This window comes from Oscarella lobularis, chromosome 3 (genome assembly GCF_947507565.1).
Source record: "Oscarella lobularis chromosome 3, ooOscLobu1.1, whole genome shotgun sequence".
NCBI lineage: Eukaryota > Metazoa > Porifera > Homoscleromorpha > Homosclerophorida > Oscarellidae > Oscarella > Oscarella lobularis.
In genome coordinates, this window is record NC_089177.1 from 3,722,729 (window position 1) to 3,739,826 (window position 17,098).

The 17,098-nt window shown below is 47.4% G+C and overlaps 5 protein-coding genes across 5 annotated transcripts; 3 read left to right on the plus strand and 2 right to left on the minus strand.

Moving 5' to 3' along the window:
• Positions 1 to 2: 2 nt before the first annotated feature.
• LOC136184249 (centromere protein L-like) lies at positions 3 to 1,856 on the plus strand. Its single transcript, XM_065971114.1, has 12 exons — positions 3 to 327; positions 381 to 493; positions 544 to 658; positions 708 to 761; positions 807 to 857; positions 910 to 995; positions 1,048 to 1,135; positions 1,190 to 1,316; positions 1,373 to 1,419; positions 1,474 to 1,529; positions 1,575 to 1,637; positions 1,700 to 1,856. The coding sequence occupies exons 1-12, from the start codon at positions 45 to 47 to the stop codon at positions 1,781 to 1,783; spliced, it is 1,167 nt and encodes a 388-aa protein (XP_065827186.1). The 5' UTR covers positions 3 to 44; the 3' UTR covers positions 1,784 to 1,856.
• Positions 1,814 to 2,314, minus strand: LOC136184534 (probable L-asparaginase periplasmic). Its single transcript, XM_065971440.1, has one exon. The coding sequence runs from the start codon at positions 2,312 to 2,314 to the stop codon at positions 1,814 to 1,816; it is 501 nt and encodes a 166-aa protein (XP_065827512.1).
• Positions 2,315 to 2,360: 46 nt separating this feature from the next.
• LOC136184252 (homocysteine-responsive endoplasmic reticulum-resident ubiquitin-like domain member 2 protein) lies at positions 2,361 to 3,968 on the plus strand. Its single transcript, XM_065971118.1, has 7 exons — positions 2,361 to 2,560; positions 2,619 to 2,699; positions 2,759 to 2,940; positions 2,997 to 3,107; positions 3,164 to 3,484; positions 3,536 to 3,611; positions 3,663 to 3,968. Exons 1-7 carry the CDS (start codon positions 2,405 to 2,407, stop codon positions 3,804 to 3,806), a joined length of 1,071 nt encoding a protein of 356 aa, XP_065827190.1. The 5' UTR covers positions 2,361 to 2,404; the 3' UTR covers positions 3,807 to 3,968.
• A 68-nt stretch (positions 3,969 to 4,036) lies between these two features.
• LOC136184248 (somatostatin receptor type 2-like) lies at positions 4,037 to 5,851 on the plus strand. Its single transcript, XM_065971113.1, has 2 exons — positions 4,037 to 4,185; positions 4,236 to 5,851. Exon 2 carries the CDS (start codon positions 4,563 to 4,565, stop codon positions 5,760 to 5,762), a length of 1,200 nt encoding a protein of 399 aa, XP_065827185.1. The 5' UTR covers positions 4,037 to 4,185; positions 4,236 to 4,562; the 3' UTR covers positions 5,763 to 5,851.
• Positions 5,760 to 8,876, minus strand: LOC136184225 (uncharacterized). Its single transcript, XM_065971086.1, has 3 exons — positions 7,918 to 8,876; positions 7,607 to 7,868; positions 5,760 to 7,552 (listed from the first exon to the last, which is right to left on the minus strand). The coding sequence occupies exons 1-3, from the start codon at positions 8,828 to 8,830 to the stop codon at positions 5,929 to 5,931; spliced, it is 2,799 nt and encodes a 932-aa protein (XP_065827158.1). The 5' UTR covers positions 8,831 to 8,876; the 3' UTR covers positions 5,760 to 5,928.
• Between the last annotated feature and the right edge of the window lie 8,222 nt (positions 8,877 to 17,098).

Here is a 17,098-nt window from a genome sequence, read left to right on the forward strand (position 1 = left end):
CAACTTCGTGCGCATGCTTCGTCCACGTTCAAAGCGCGTAAATAATGGCAGAACGGTCGCGAAAGGCGAAGCGAATCGCCTTCACGCCAACTCGAACACCAGAATGGAAAAAGAAGCGAAGCGAGAGCCTCTCGGAAGAGGATTCAGCGATTTTTCGACGTCTTTCCCCTAGCACTCCTCTCTCGTTGGCATCGAAAGGACAAAAGAGTCCTCATCCAATTCTCAGATCGTTGTCCGCATCAGCGAAGAGATCTCGCCGTCAGTTCGGACTGTGTCCAACTCCGCGACACAGAAAGAGAAATCAGCTGGACGATGAAATTCTAAAGCGTATATTTATAACCTAATTATTTTTTTGTTTTTTTCGGGAGTGCTATTTTTAGGTGTGACGTCGAAAACGTGGAGAACGTATAGAATCTCTTATCTGTCTAATTTTGCATCTTCGGATTCTTCCATGAGACGTTATTCTCGTTCTCTGACTGCCTTTTTGAAGGGTGTAAGTGCTGAGAAGATAGCAGAAATGTATTTAGCTTATACATATTTTAGGCTATGACTAAAGGTCCTTCTGTTGTGGAAGAAGAAACGACGCACGAAGATTTTTCTCAGCAAGATATTGCCAAAGCAGTTGTTTCTATTCTACCAGAAATGAAAGCTTTTGAAGGTGAGATCTTTTTGGTAAAGACGTTCTATATGTTGAAGTTCTTTGTTAGATGATAATGCTGGGCTCTCAATTATGGTATTTGGATGGGACGCAGGAAATAAAGGTACAGTATGAAAATTAAAAAAATTGTTTTGAAAGACTATTCTAGAGAAAGTTCTTCTTGAGGCAATTTTATGTGGATGTGGAGTCTTTGGCGAAGGTAGATGTTTGTCGTGTTTTCTCTAAGCCCTCTTTAGAAACTTTTGTCACAGATTTGACAGATGGATTTACTGGATTGCCTCTGTTGTTGATTAGTGGCTCGATTCTATTGGGAAATCATTTGGTGGATTGGCTAAAAGTGAATCCATCCATTATTAATCAACGTTCCATTACAATGTCACTATTATTAGAGTTTGTTTGATTGCTTTGCGACTCGTTTGGAATTGGTTTCGTCTCAGATGAATTTTCTTGTATCAAAGTGGGCTCGACCATTAGAAGGCACGCCTATGTATATGGATAGCATGCGCGGTTATTTCATATTCGAATTTTCAGATGCATCTCATCACCACAAGCAAGTCACGCTCAGCTATCGATGGCTGGGGCAGGCAGCGGAAAATAAATTAGACTTTACAGTCAAACTTGATCAAGAATCGATAAATACAATGTACATTCACAATGAGTAAGGTCACTGGAATGCACTTCTCATCACGTCAACATTGGTATTTATCTACGTAGTATTTCTCTGGATCCTAGTTCTGAAATGACTTTGGAAGAGTCTAAACGTACTGTATTGGGATATACTGTCATTACGTGTTTCTCTATAGAATGGGTTTTAGGATTTTCTGACGTTCTTGGAGATTGTATTTTTCGCTCATTTCGTCTTAGGTTGGAGGTAAGTGGTACAAAATTTGAAAAAAAAAACGAAAGAATTTTCTAGGCTCTTTCTCTCGTCACTATTGCTACTCCAGTTGCAAAAATCAAAGCTGATGGCCAAGTCACGGTAATCAAAAGAAAATATAGTTGACGTCAAATTGGGTCTAACCCAGACTTCTCATTTATTAGATTTTCGCTAAAAATAAGACCCTTGAAGTAATAGAATGTCTTACAAAAATGGCTGATTACTCTGGTGATGTAATACCAGTATAAACTGTGAGATATTCTGTGTTACTAAGCTAATTAGATAGTACAAAAAATGCCCGTGTCTCGATTTCGCGTGACTTTGCTCGAATGAAAAACGTTTCCATTCATAGCAACATACGCTCCCGGTTTCTCGATGACCTGCATAGCTCCCACTGCTAATCCCACGTTAAATTGAGCGTCCGAATCGCGAAACTTTTCCGGTTTCATAGCTCCCGTAAAAATGATGATTTTTTCGCATTTTTCGGCGGTTTTATTGAGATAGAGTGCTGATTGTATCATCGTGTCAGTGCCATGTGTCACCAGTATTTTTTTCTGTTTGGCTTCAAGACACGTCTGTAGAATTTTCTCCCTGTCAGCGTCAGTCAATTCTTGACTGTCTTTACGACACACAGTGCAGGAGGCGTATTCGAAAGATACTCGTCCTAATTTCAAGACTCTTGGAGCAGCCGGTTCGCCAATTTCGAAAGCATAGCCACCAAAAGATCTGGGATAGTCTTTGTCGATCGTACCGCCCGTCTGCACAATCAAAAACGCCATTAGAAGTGTACGTAATCGCACCCTCCACGTCCGGGAGCTCGAACTTTAGCATCGAGTCGACCAACCCACAAAGGACACGACACAGAAACGATGTCGTCGAATGGATCGAGCTCGTCTCGTCGGCGAGTGACGCTATCCGTACGGACAGCGAATACCAAGTGTGGCGACGTCACACTCGAGTGCGACGCCTCTTCGTCGATAGGGGAAGTGAAGGAAGAGATCCGTCGAAAGCATCCCATGACCCCAGTGAGCTCATTCCGTCGCTCGCGACGTCATTTTGTGAGTATCGCATCTCCTACCCTAGTCCGTTGATCAGCAGAAGATCATTTACGGTGGAAAAGTCGCGTCAGATGGCGAGAAACTCGCCGATGTCTTCCGCTTCGAAGTGAGACTCTCCACGGAAGAAAATCAGAAGAGAGATTCTCTATCTTCCTTGTCTATCAGGGTGAAAATGAAAGCGGTGAAGAAGCCATCGTCATTCATTTGGTATTATCGTCGTCTCTTTTTCACCGATCCGTCTCTTCGCCCGCCGCTTATCGTCACGATCCGACGCCGACGACGCCGACGACGCCGACGACTTCTCCCCCCTCATCTCAACTACGACATCGGGCCACGCCTTCCCCCTAGTAAACCGCTAAAAATTATTTTTTGACGACGTCAATAAGGATATTTTTCTCCTTAGTAATTATTGGGCTCATCAGACGTATTTTCAGCAAATGGCAGCTGCCGCCGCTGCCGCAGGCTTTTCGCCGCCGCCGCCACCCACCACCACACGCGTCCTCTCACGCACCCAGTAGATCATATCCTGTACATTTAGGTACCACGAATACTATGACGTACGTCTATTAGATCATCTCCTGCTCCTGCTCCAAATTCTCCAGACCAACCACCAGCTCCTGCAGCTCAAGAAGTTCCTCAGCATCCTCCTCAACAACCGCAGCCACAGCCACAGCAACAGCAGCAGCAACGGCCCAATGCCAATGCTAACGTTGGAAATATTATGGGCGCTGCGGGGGGCGAAGAGGAAGATGACGATGAGCCGCTTGCTCGCGATTGGTTGGATCGCATTTATTTGCTCTTTCGTGCTTGCCTGCTCTTGAGCATTTTTTATTTCTACACGTCGTCGTTTCGATTTGGGATTGCCTCTTTCGTCATGCTCGTGATATTCATGTGAGATGACGTCACTTTTTTTGGAAATTTTTATTTTTTATGAGTGTTTAGTTATCAAGCCGGTTGGCTGAGAATCAATCGACGAGTGGGGGGTGGTGGTGGTGGAGAAAGAAGACAACAGCAAAGGGCAAGGAAGAAAGACCATAATTATTTCTCATTTTGTTACAATTGTGTTTAGGAAACTGACTTGAATGAGAATGGGGAGGGAGACGTTGTTGCGCGTGAAAATCAGCCGGGAATATTTGCAACGTTATTTGGACTTTTTTCCGGCTTCGTGGCGTCGCTTGTTCCTCAGAATCCGGAAGTCGTCGCGGGAAACTGAAGTAAATTGTATATTAGAGGAGGATGAAAAAAATATACTAGTAGGCAATCGTTGTATGCTATTTAATTTTTCTGCATTCTTGTTTTAGCTTGCGAATTTTTCTCTGGGATGTCTTTGAGTGATGCAGTTGTAAATTGATTATCTAATCTTGACTAGAAATGAGGCGGTTGCGTATGAGATCCAAAGGTTGGCTTCCTGAATCCACACCTCATGCATGAACGCTCGTTTTCTCTGCACCTTGTTGCACACTGGACAGGTTTCTCGTGGGCGGAAGGAGAGAAAGCGCAAGGAAGTTAAGCGATAAGAAAGGGATAATAACTCTGAAAATGCGTTTTCTTTTCAGATTCTCGTTTCGTTCTTTGACTGTGGATGCTTTCAGGTGAGGGCGCGGTACATGTATGATGGTGGATGATGTATGAGGGTTGATAGGCATCGTACTCTATCAGACGTTTTTTTGGTCAACTTTGGAGTCTGTTTTGGTGAGTGATTTTCCGGGAGTGTTGCGTTGAAGTACAACCGTTAGATAGCTACCGCTTTGCGGCTCCAATTAGTGACAAAAGGTGGTTCCAAATCCAATGCAAACAAGCATTTACTAAATAGGGCGCGGGGACCGGATCAAATTAGCCAACGCTCGTTCTTCTGTCGGCTTGCTTTAGTCATAGAGACGGACGAGCGGTCCTCTCTGATCACTCGCCTCTTATACGTCCATAGTCCCTCTCCCGTTTGCCGCAACTTGATGATCAGCCAGTTCCGCACATGGATCTTTTCTTTGGCTCGAACGGAAGTTTCAACTGGGGCGACGTCACGACGTCGCAAACGTCGTTCGTCGTGACGCCCGTCTACTATGTCGCCTTTATCATGTGGGTCATCCTCGTCGTTCTGAGTCTCTTCGGTAATGGTTTTATCATCGTCACGTACGCAAGAAAGAGCGAATTGCAAACGATTCATAATCGATTCTTCATCAACTTCACCATCGTTAACCTTCTCATCTACGTCGTCGGACTTGCGATCGCGCTACCAGTCAACTTTTACCCGGGCGACGAAGAGCACAGTTCGACGAAGCGACTCCTCTGCGACATTCAGGGTACCGGCTACGGAGTTGTTCTCTTTTCGTCGCTCTCGTCGCTCGCCGTTTCTAGCATCGATCGTTATCTCGCCATCGTCTATCCGCTGCGAAATTACATGACGGCGTATCGCGCCAAATGGCTCATATTGTTCAGTTGGATTTACGGATTTGCCGCCGCTGCGCCGCCCGTACTTCACTTCGGCGCTCATTACACCTCCACTCAGTACTTCAACTACACATTCTGCGGCTTCAGTGGGCTAACGTCTCTAAGTGCAGCCGATATTGCACTGCTTAGCAGCGTTACCATTTACGGCATTCTTTTGCCAATTGTTATCATTTGCTTTTGCTATACTCGAATTCTAATCGTCGCTTGGAAACTCGCTAAGCCGCCGACCGATGTCACTGGCGTTGAAAGGGGTTACTTTCGTACGTCGTCGTTCGAGATGACGACACCGGCATCATCGACTTCTCAGTCTGCTATTACTAACGGAAATGGAGATCAATTAGCAACATTGCCTACAGCAAACGAGCGTTCGTCAACTAACAGGGCTCTTTGGAACTCTAGACCCGTTTCCCTTATTAGTGTTGGTCTGAAAGAGGAGAGTAAGAAGAAGCTTCGTGCTGCTGTAACAGTTCTTCTGATCTTCAGTATAGTCGTTATTGGATGGGTCCCGTTTGGAGTCATCAATATTCTCTACGTCATTTCTGTGGCTGAACGTGGCTCGGATAGCACTCTTTTAGGTACGCTGTCAAATTTCTCGATTTTGTGGGTTGCACTTGGCGCCGCATTTTCTCCCTATGCCTTTGGACTAAGAACAGCCGAATTCAAAAAAGAGCTAAAAAAATTTTTCACCAGTCTAGTGAAGCCATGTAAGCACTGCCGCAAATGACTGCACGATCATTTATCAAATTTTATAGCACATACACAAAACAGGTCACATGGTATTTACGTACTCTGCTGTTATGTTTTCGCCACGCACTAACGCGCGCTCTTGCAACCGTGTGTATATGCTACGAGAACAAAAGACGGACGAAGCGATGGAAGTACGCGTTCCTCTACGATATGGGCGGTAGCGGGCTCCTCATGAAATCGGCCTGTAGCGTTTCGCCGTTCTCATTCGGTCGGAAGAGCCGATTCGTGTCCGCCGATCCGTCCGCAAGCGGCGAAAGTCGTCGAAGCGCAATCCCGTCGTCGTGTCGCACGCTGATGGAGCTCGAAGCGTGATTATTAGGCAACCTGGGCATGGAACCGGCGACGCTCGCCGTTTCCATGGCACGTGCGATCAGTTGCGCCGTCGCATGACTTCCGGGCTTTTCCTTCGTCACATCGCGCTGCAACAATCCGCTCTTGTACATGTACTGAAGCAGGGCATTTCCAAGAAGACAGAAAACGGTGACGCCACCAAATATAATGAAAATACCGCCGAGATTGTAAAGATCGAGCGACTGACGTTCGCCACTCAACGTCGAATCGCTGCACCGTTGACTATTCACTTCAAAGTGTCGTTTCTCGAGCTCGTCAAAATGCTCCTCGTCCCACGCGCGCAATATGCGATCATTGAATCGATTCAAGTATTTCGCGTGAACGCTCGACTGCCGAACGACAAACCCCGTATTGACCTTGTGCCAACCGGTCCCAATGAGATCGAGTTCGCAATTGGGATCGCGTTCGGCCTGATAGACGCGCAGAACGCCGTCATCGGCGATGAACGCCGTCAAAGTTTTATTTTTCACCGCCTCGATGCCGTCGCTTACCGAATCGAATTCTTTGACGTTGAGTCGCGGAAAGAGAAGCGATTGCAAATATTGACTATCGCCAGTCACACTCAGACTTCCAACGGTTTTGTTGTTGAAATTTTCGATGCTATCATAAGCACTTTCGTAGTTACGACGAAGGAGAAAAGCGGTGAGATTAGCCGTGAAGCACGATGAGAGAATGAGCGTGACGAAACAGACGACGATGATATAGGCGCGACCCGGCGCCGTCAGGACGGCGTCCTGATCCTGCGTGTACGTCAGCGTCGAGAACGATACGAACATCGAATCGGCCATGTTGGGGGCCCCTTCGGGAAAAACGTCGCGTCGCCATTCGAGAAAGAAGAGAATGAATCCGGTGAAGACGAAAAAGGCGAGCGTGAGAAGCCAGACTTCGAGACTGAACGGACTCCAGAATTGCCACATGCTCGCTCCCGTGTCGTCGTTTCGAAGGACGATTGCGCCGAGTGACGTCGTGCGAATGTTGCGCGTAAAACTCACGTCGCGCAGACGACTCGACGTCAGCGCGAGCGGCGCGATGGCCATGTCGAAGTTGGTGTCCTGACGACGGAGTTCGCGTATCATGCGATCCCACGTCCAATCGGTCAAGTTGAATTCGTACTCGGCGAAACAGCCCTCGGCGAGATATTTGAACAGATCGATCACCCAGCCGGAGAAGCGATTATTTCCTTCTCGATTTAACGACAAGTCGATGTACGGCGAGTAGGCTTCGGGGACGAGAACGCGAAGACGATGACGACATTCGTCCTGTATGCCACTGGGCTTGCAGTACGATCCCTTGTAGTAGCGGACTTCGCTTGTGCGACGAAATTTCGCGTCGTCGTCCCACGTGCCGATTGTTTTGAATGTGTATCTGCCGCTCGTCGTTCCAAGGGATGTATTCACTAAGTTCTTGATGTCAAATCTGACAGTGCGCACAAGTGAAAATACGCAATGGGATTATTATTTTTGGAAATACCTGGGTTTTCTTGTGCCGTCGCTCTGCATGGCTACAAGTCCGGAAGCGCCGTTATAAGTGACTTCTTTGAGATTGCTCATGAGGTCGAGTCCGTTGTCGAGTTGGCCGACGGGCAGGTCATCGGGACACGTGTAGTTGAGTATGAGTCCCGCGGCTAGCGTTTTGTCGATGGCGTGAGCAAGGGTCCAGACTGCGTCGTACGTGTTTGCCAACGGTTCGTACTCTTCTTTCGACGACAACAAAAATCCGTGAACTTTATCAACTGAAAAAAGTACATGAGATGGGCAATTTTGAACATTTCTTTGTCTTACTCTCGTTTTTGCTGTACGTCGTCGCCAGCATGCCCTCCATCAAATCGAGTCGACTTTCGTCGAGTTTCAGCAATTCTTCTTCGTCGGGAATGAGAAGACAAATCCAGGCAATGTCCTCGCCAATCAAATTCTCCTCCTTTGCTTGTTCAAAGACGGTCGCATAAAGCTCAGCATTCTGCTCGAGCGACGTGACAATGATCGTTAAACCGCTGTCGCGAAATATCTTCAAAACCGCTCGAATTTGGCTCTTCAGAGTGGCAGTTACATTTCCGCCGACTTTCGCTATTGTCTGCTTTTCGTGATAGACGCCGTAGATTTCGTCTAAATTCTCGAACTGGAGCACGGCATCTTTGGCTCGCTTCTCGTCAGAGACGAGAAGACCGACCGAATTCCATTGAAAATGCTTGAGAATGCCGCCGTCGAGCAATTCGATTCCGCGAAAAAGATTATTTTCCTTCATGCTGAAAAACGTCGTCGTCGTGTCGAACATGTAATCCTCGACGTCGCGTCGCGACAGAACGGGCGAGAGAAGCGGTATGTTGGCATTGTCGGCGAGCTGGGCCAACACTTGGACTTCCTCGGCGCGAAACGGCGCAATCGCCGCCACCGTTTCCGCCGCCACACCCTGCATAAGTCGCCCGAAAGCGTCGAGTTTCGGATCGTCGTGGAGACTTCGATAGAAGGTGGAGTTCTTCAGTTGAAACGTCGAGTTGAAGACGCTCTCCGGACTGAGCACGTTCTTGTTGACGTCCGCAACGGCCAAATCAAAATATCTCACGTAGATGTAATCGCGGAATGTCTCAACTGGTTCTCCCGTGGGCGAGATGAGACTGATTGTGAGAGTCACATTGGACGACGTTGCAAGCCCGCTGACGAGCAAGAGCGAGAGCAAGAGAGTCGCGAGTGCCGTCATATGCTACTAGCTGGCACCGCCTACCGTAGTCTACGTATGGGATCACGAGATATCGTTCGTCTCTTCTGCTCCCTCCTACGTATGCGTTGACGCGATGGGCCCAATGACTATAGTCGGGCTCAGACTCGGCGTAATCTTCGTCGTTGTTGTCGGTGTAGGCTCCAAAAACAAAACTGGGGTCGGAGTAACAATCTTCTACGACAATGCAACTGTTCAAGACGTTTTTGCCTATTACAATTTGACCAGGTCGGTTGCCGAATACGACGTGTTTTTCCCGACGCTCTTTCGTCAAACCGACTATTTTTTGACGTCATATAACTTACGTTCGGTTGACGAATTGAAAGTTCGACAAGTGACTGGAGAAGCCTTGAAGGCACTTTCCGATTCTCATATCCTACTCGCTGTCGGCGGTCGAGATCTGCTGATTAAACTCGGTTCTGTGGCGTTGTTTCAGGCGCTTCCTGTCATCTCTCTAATTCCCCTTCACAATTGGTACAACGATGGCAAGCGACTGACCAATGTTATCATTCCTCGTTTGGGGCAGCGTTTCAAGGGTCTCGCTCTCGTCGATTTGTTGAAGCCGCATGACGGCGTTAAGACTGAAGTCAGCCTCATATTCCGAGAGGAAATCCCGAGTCCCGAGTTGCTCTTGTTTCGAAAGGAGAAGGAGAAAACCGTTGGGCTATTGACGTACGAGTTCGGTGTTAGTAACGAAAGCCTTCGAGGGCTTAGAAGAGCTCTGCAGCCGATTAGAGGCTCGAATGATTTTCGTTTCGATTCTGTAGTTTTCGATTGTTCTCTGAGATATGTCGACACCATTCTGTCCATCATTGAAGACCTACTACTCGTGAAGAATTTGGTTGTCGTGTTTATGCACGATTTCATTGAAGTTCTTCATTGGTTTGCCGGCTCGACGAAGCATCATCGTTTGCCCGACTACACATTTGCGTTTCAGCTTGTCGTTCCACGTGCGGAGAATCGAACGAACGAGTATAGTGTCCTATCACAAGAAATTGCATCGATTTTGGCCGATGCAGCTGTGAAAATTGACTTTGATCCAGAAAACCGAACTCCTGCCACCGTTCCCTTAATAAACGATCAAGGAGTAGCGTGTGATCCCTCGTTTCGTACACTCTATTTTAACATTCTTAAAGAAGCAGACGAACTTCTTGACGCGCTGACTAGTGTGTGTGAATCGAAGGGCGCTATAGGTGGGGTAACACTCACGAAAGGAGGAGACCTGCCGACTGCCGCCAAAAAATGCACCGAATTTTCGAACATCTCATTTAATATACTCAAATTGACGAGAACGTCTGAGAATCGCTGGATCAAGTATGGACAGTGGAGCAAGGCAGAGAGAAGGTCGTTTGGCGCGTGGAAACTTAATCCTTACGCGGACACACTAACGCGGACCTCAGTACTACAAGTATCCGTTTACTCGAATCCTCCATTCACTTATTGGAACGACTCGGCTGCAAAATGGGAAGGCGTAGACATAGACTTACTAGACGCAATTCAGACTAATCTCACTACGACTCGATTCGTACTGAGCCGCTTCAACGAGAGCGTACCGCTTGGATATCAGAATCGTACTCAGCACGCCGTTGATCATCTGACTGAAGACGGGACGACATTGGCAGTGGGAGGCTTGACGATCGAGGAACGCTATAGGAATTTCTTTGGACGATCGTACTTTACGATTGGCGTTGGGTTTGCGACGCTGAACGCGCCACGAGATGAAAAGGAGAGCGACGACAATAACATGTGGAATTTCATGAGTCCGTTTCATTGGACGGTTTGGCTCGTGTTGATTTGCTTGATCGTTTTCTCGTCCGTCGTTTGCAAGTGGCTCGGCGTTGTGACGGGTTACAAGGATGGGCTGTGGATCAGTTGCTGCGCTCTCTTTTTCATGCAGGAAAATGCCCTGGTTCGAATGAAGAGCCCGTTTGCTCGAATCTACGTGTCTACTCTCTGCTTCTTCTTTCTTGTTCTCGTCTCCTCCTACACGGCTAATATGGTGAGTTTTTTGACGTCAGAAAACGTCGCTTTGCCTAAATCGTTCGTCGATTTGAAAGACTCGCAGGTGACGTCAATTGCTCCCAGTCATTTAGTAGATCGACTAAAGAGTTCAGCAGGAATCAAAACTATTTCGTCGGTCTCGGACGAGTCGACGGCTCTACGCTTGCTTCGCACTGGAAAGGCAACTGCGTACATCGCCGAGAAACATCGACTTGACAGACTCGTTCTTTATCCCAACTGCGACCTGATTGTCTCCAACGACGTCATATATAAACAGCAGCTATCTTTTATTCATAAAGAATTACATTGGATTCTTCTCGGCGAAATCAACGCCGCGACGACCAGTTTCGTTGTCAATGGACGAGCCGAAGAGTCGTATCGACGATTTCTTTCGTACGGTACACCAAAAGGTACGTGCGGCCAGTCGCACAGAGCCGAAGGCGGTGGCAGCGGCGACGAAGAGGAGTCATTGACTTTTTACAATCTCGGTGGAGTGTACATCATTATTGCCTGCATTGCTGTCATTTCAGTGATAGCGAACATCATATGGCGTGCTAAGTTGAAGAGACGACGGAAAATCGTCCCTCGATTGTCTCTTTCAGTCGGAGAGACTTCACTGCCTCAGGAATCCGAATAATAATAATTATAAAAGTTGGAAAGGAATGCGCAGCTCACTTTGCTTCTGCTATATATTCACATCTTGTTGTACATACCTATCACGTGAGTTCCAGACTGTGCTGCGAAAACGACGACGGTTTGGCATCGCTCCTTCTCGCCGCGGTAGCACTGCACGAAGCGAAATTTGAAATTTTCAAAGACTCTTTGGCAACATCCGTCGCTTCCCTTCAAATATGCAATTGGGCGTGGCCTGCATAACATTTTGTTTCCTCTTGAGCTTTGCAGGGGAAGCGAAAGCGAAGAAGAAGGACCTCAACATCGTTATACTTCGAGATGTGCATAAATCGAGAAACGCAAAGCCGCACCTTCCGCCATCACATGCTGAGAGACTGGGCTTGAATGCTTGGGAGTACAACTACGCAGTAAAAGGCTTCGTCAACGAGTTTCTGCTGAATCATACGAACTATCGACTCGCCAAGCTCAGAGAGGTGTCCGTAAACGGCGTTCGCGACGTGACGTATAAGAGCTACGAGTCTTCGTTTGACGCTCACGTCGTTTTCATACGCGGTGGAATCGACACGGTGTCGCAAGCATCAACCGTTTTATCGTTGTCAAATACTCCCGTCATTTCGTTGGAGCCTATTCATCATTGGGAGAGTGAGTCTCGTCGTCTGCCTCACGTTCTCACTCCGTGGTTTGGTCAGCATTTGAAGGGCAGAGCAACTTCTCAAATATTGACTCTGGATTCGGTAAAAAGAGTGAAATGGTGCACTGTGATTCGAGAGGAGACGATCAGCGTTGAGCTGAGGGAATTCAAAAAGGCTCAAAACGGTTTTCTCGCTGTTGCCGACTATATTGTATCGCAACTAGACTACCATTCCAATTTCAAGTCACTAGGAGATGCCGTTGCCCCCTTGCCCAACGGCACTTACTTTGAATATGTGGTCATTGATTGCCATCTCTACTTTCTTGATAGACTGCTTGTCGTCGTGTCAAGATTCATTCATCGTACGACAACGGTCTTTGTATTCCTGCACGATTATCTCGACGTCGTTCACTGGATTGCCGATTCTCCAGCTTCTCATTTGCTGCCCGACTTTACGCTCCTACTTTACCAAAAAGTCATATATAATGAAGGTAACTCGACTGATTTGCCAAGCAGCATTTACGAAGCGCTCGAATGGGACTTGTTCACCTCAGTCGCCAGCGGAGCAGCGTCTTCGAATTTTAACGGATACAGGAAATATTCGAACGTGAGTTTCGCGCAGAGTGGATGTTTCGGAGTGGACAACGTGCAGTTTGTATCTCTGCTTGAGGGTCCCCAATTGCTGAATGCCCTCGAGTCCAATTGTGCGTTGGGCTTCAGTGGAAAAGTCCTTTTCACCAATGCTACCGAACTTCCTGCCAACTGCTTTAACGATTCGCTTGTCTCGTTCGAAATACGAAGGCTTCACGTCGATTGGGTTGACAATCGCACTACGACACGTTGGTCTACTTACGGAAACTGGACGAATGCAAAAGGCGCTCTTCTAAAGGCGCCTTTTCCGGACCTGTATGAGGCAATACAGGTGAATTACACGTTGACCGTCTTGGTCTATCCGTCGCCTCCGTTTACGATGTGGAATAACGAGACAAACAGCTGGGAAGGTGTCGAAGTGGATATATTGAAAATGATCGAGTTTGAGGAAGGCAGCGTGCTAAATTTTGAATTTGTCAGCTGGAACAGCTCGCAGATTCTTCCTGCTGCAGACGAGCGCGAATTTTGGTCAAAATTGGCAAAGACCTACGACCTTCTTATCGGAGGTTTTCCTCTCTCGCACAACAGAAACAACGCCAAATCTTACTTCACTACAGGAGTGACTATATTGACTCTAAATACGTCCGTGCAGAACGACGACAGTCTCACTTGGTGGGGTTTTCTCGATCCTTTTCGCTGGACCGTATGGCTCGTGACAGGGCTCCTTCTCTTGATATCGACCCTGATGAGCAAATGGCTTGGACTGGTGAACGACTACGGTGACGGGCTCTGGTTGAGTTCGGCATCGGTTTTCTTCATGAACGAGAATCGGCTCGTGCAGATGAGAAATCCGTTTGGTCGCATCTACATCGTCTCTCTCTGCTTCGTCTTTCTCGTACTCGTATCCGCCTACACGGCCAATATGATATCTTTTTTGACTTTGACCACCGAAAAGCCTCTGGCGACTCTATCCGCTCTAAAAGAGTCGAAGGGTCTCGTTGCGACGTCGTACTCTTTGGTCGACGAACTGCGCGACTCGGCTGGACTCAAGAGACTCAGGCCAGTCGATGACGAAGCCGTCGCATTAGAACTACTTCGAAATAATACGGTCTCTGCTTACATCGCCGAAAAAACCTCCCTAGATCGTCTTATCTTGAAATCTCGTCCATGCGACCTGCTTCTCTCCAGTGATTTGCTGTTTAAGAAACAGATTGCACCTTTTTTTGGTTCCAAGAGTGCCGACCAAAGGTTGTCTACACTAAATGGCGCCCTGGAAAGAACTACCGGAAATGGTATTGGATATACTCTGTACGACAAATACGTGGGACTTGGGCTAACTAAGAGCGGCTGTGAAATTGCGTACTCCAGTGCAGAAAGTGCCCGTGCTGAAGAATCGTTAGAGCTGCAGAATCTCGCCGGAATATTTATCGTGGCTGCAGCCGCTGCCGCCTTGTTTATCATTATGCGTCTACTCCTGGTCTGGTTAAGAAGAAGACCGTCGATTTCAATAACGCCAGCTGCATCCTAGTCAATTCTTTGATAATGCCTTGTCTGACGTATAAAGCATCCCTTCCGCTGTACGCGTGATCCAGCGTTTGACGTGATCATTCGTAGGAGGGCTTATCAGCCGATCTTAGGGCGTTACTTGGCGTCTTGGTAGTAGAGTTCTCGACGAAACGCGCGACGAAAAGAAGCTGCAGACCGCGACGTGGCCGTCTCTACATCGAATATCATGCGCGTGCCTCAGTTCTTCATTTTCCTGCTAGCAATTTTCGTCCTTCTTCCTTCTGAAGGAAGGGGAGGTTGCCCTGTTTCGGAATCTTACGAGGGCATTCCGGTCAGATTGACGATTACGACTGCTTACCTCACGGACAAACTGTCGTTTTTCGCCGACGTTTTTCCTCAGTTTTGGAAGACGCACACAGTAAATCAAGACGACGTCGAGAAGGGCATCAATAGGGTCACGGTGAAAAAAGGATTGCCTCAATTGGGAAAATATCGGTTTGCTGAGAATCAGTACGCCAACCAGGCGGTCGGAAACAGAGAATCGTTTGCGTACACGTACTTGGCAGCAGCCGCACGTCCTAACAACGTCGTATTTGTGGCACTTCGGGATTTTGATAGCGTTAAATCGATAGCGCCTCTCAGTCAAATTTTCGCTCTTCCCTTTATTTCGCTCCTCCCTCTACACAACTGGTACAGCGAAGGATGGAAGATGCCGTGGCTCCTCACCCCACACACTGGACAATATTTGAAGGGCACAGCGGCCGTCGATCTGATCACGTTCTCCGTCGACGAAAATCGAGTCAAACACGTGATGGCCTTCAAAGAGGAAATAGGAAGTGAAGAGTGGAATAGATTTTACATGGAGAAGACTGGCACGACGAGTGTTCACGTCTCTGACGTCATACTTACGTTTGATACGGCGGAACGCGTCGGTAAAGACGTTGCAAAGGGAAGCGCTCCTGACGTTTATCTCGTTGATTGCCCCCTGATTATGTTCGAAATCGTCTATCCTTTCTTGATTGATAGCGGCATTCTTGACAGCCAGTCTGTGCTCGTCTTTTTTCATGACATCCAAGAAATTCAGTATTGGCCGGGACTAAAAGACCTACTCAAAGTGAATGCTGCTGTCTTTTCGTTTAATGAGTGTTTTGGAGATAAAGAGACGTGCAGGGAAGATCTCGAGGACTTTCGCGATGCTTCGAGCTACGACGCTTTAGCCGACGATCTATATCATCTGTATCGTAATGCACTATTTCGGGGGAGAGGAGTGTTTGAGAGCTGCAGGTTTTCCGGAAACGAGACCTATTTTGTCAAGTGCGGTAAAAAAGAAGAAAGAGGAACATATAAACCAATAGAGATAATCATTCAGAACGAGGGTTCTTATCTGTTAGAGATGTTACAGACAGAATGCTACAACGGATCGGTGGGAAACGTGGCTTTGTCTGAAGCAGCACATGACAACTGCATTGACGATTCGAGAGTCTCCTTCCTTATCGTACAGCTGAATAGTTCGTGGACAGACGAGACTGGTCAGTTTCAATCGAACTGGTCCGTAGTGGGAAAGTGGACATTGAATGAAAGATTGAAAATGAAGGATGGTGCAACGGTGTATCCTACGACCGAGCGAAATACGACAATTGATCAGTCCCTTCGTATCGTTTTTCCTATCAGTCCACCGTTCGTGTATGAGTCAGCAAACGGCACCTATGCAGGAATCGACATAGACGTCGTAGAAAGGATACGAGAAGTAGTCGGTTTCACCAACGTCACGTTCGAACTTTGGACCGAACAGGTGAGCGGTACGTATTCCGACATGATCGAAGCGGTCGGAAAAGGCGACAAATGGGATTTGGGCGTCGGCGCCTTAACGTTTTCCGCCTCTCGCGCTTTGACGTCCAATTTCACGCAGTTTTACTTCACGTCGAGTCTGAGCATCATGGTGAAACGTTCGGTGAGCAACGATTCGTCGTCGGTGATGTGGAGATTCATGCAACCTTTTCAATGGTCTGTCTGGCTCACGTTATTAGGAATGTTTCTTCTATCAATGCTTGTTATGAAATGGTTGGGCTTAATTGGAGATTACGTCGGCGGCCTTTTTCTCAGCTTTGCAACCTTTTTCTTCATGAACGAAAACCGTCTCGTTCAAATGGGCAATCCGTTCGGTCGAATCTACATCTCCACTCTCTGCTTCGTCGTTCTCGTCATCGTTTCGTCCTACACGGCAAACATGGTGTCTTTTCTGACGTCAGATCCACTGACAACGTCTAGTGATATAACGGGACTTACGTCGCTGCGCAGTCGAAATGTGGCCGCTCGTCAATACACGAGCAATTGGAGGCAATTGACCGTCGCCGGAATGCGAAAATTGATACCGGTAGAAGGAGTAGATGAAGCACTCCAGCTGCTACGGAAAGGCTCGGTTGCCGCCTATATTGCCGATTCGCCATATCTCGAATGGATTAGCCGAACCGAATGCGATGTCGCGATTTTACCGGAGAAGATATTTGAGCAGCAGTACGCATATGCTGTCAATGAGCGATTTTATCGGCAATTCGGAGACAAAATTGACGAAGCAATTTTGGACGCCATTACTAATCGCATTGTCGTCAATTCGTACGACGATCACATACAAGGATTGCCGTCGTCTTGCCAGGAAGTGAGCAGCACTACGGAGGCCTTAGAAGTTTCCAATGTCGGTGGCGTTTTTATTATCAGTGCCGTTGCTGCTTTTCTTTGCCTGCTGCTCAAGGGGGTTCTGCATTGGAAAAATCAATCACAAAAGAAAGCACGAAATGCTGTCAACCCATTCAATCGAAACGGACGGCAAAACGGAAAGATGCCACAAGTACTAATTTCTTAATTTACCAATTGGATTTTTTGATTTTTTT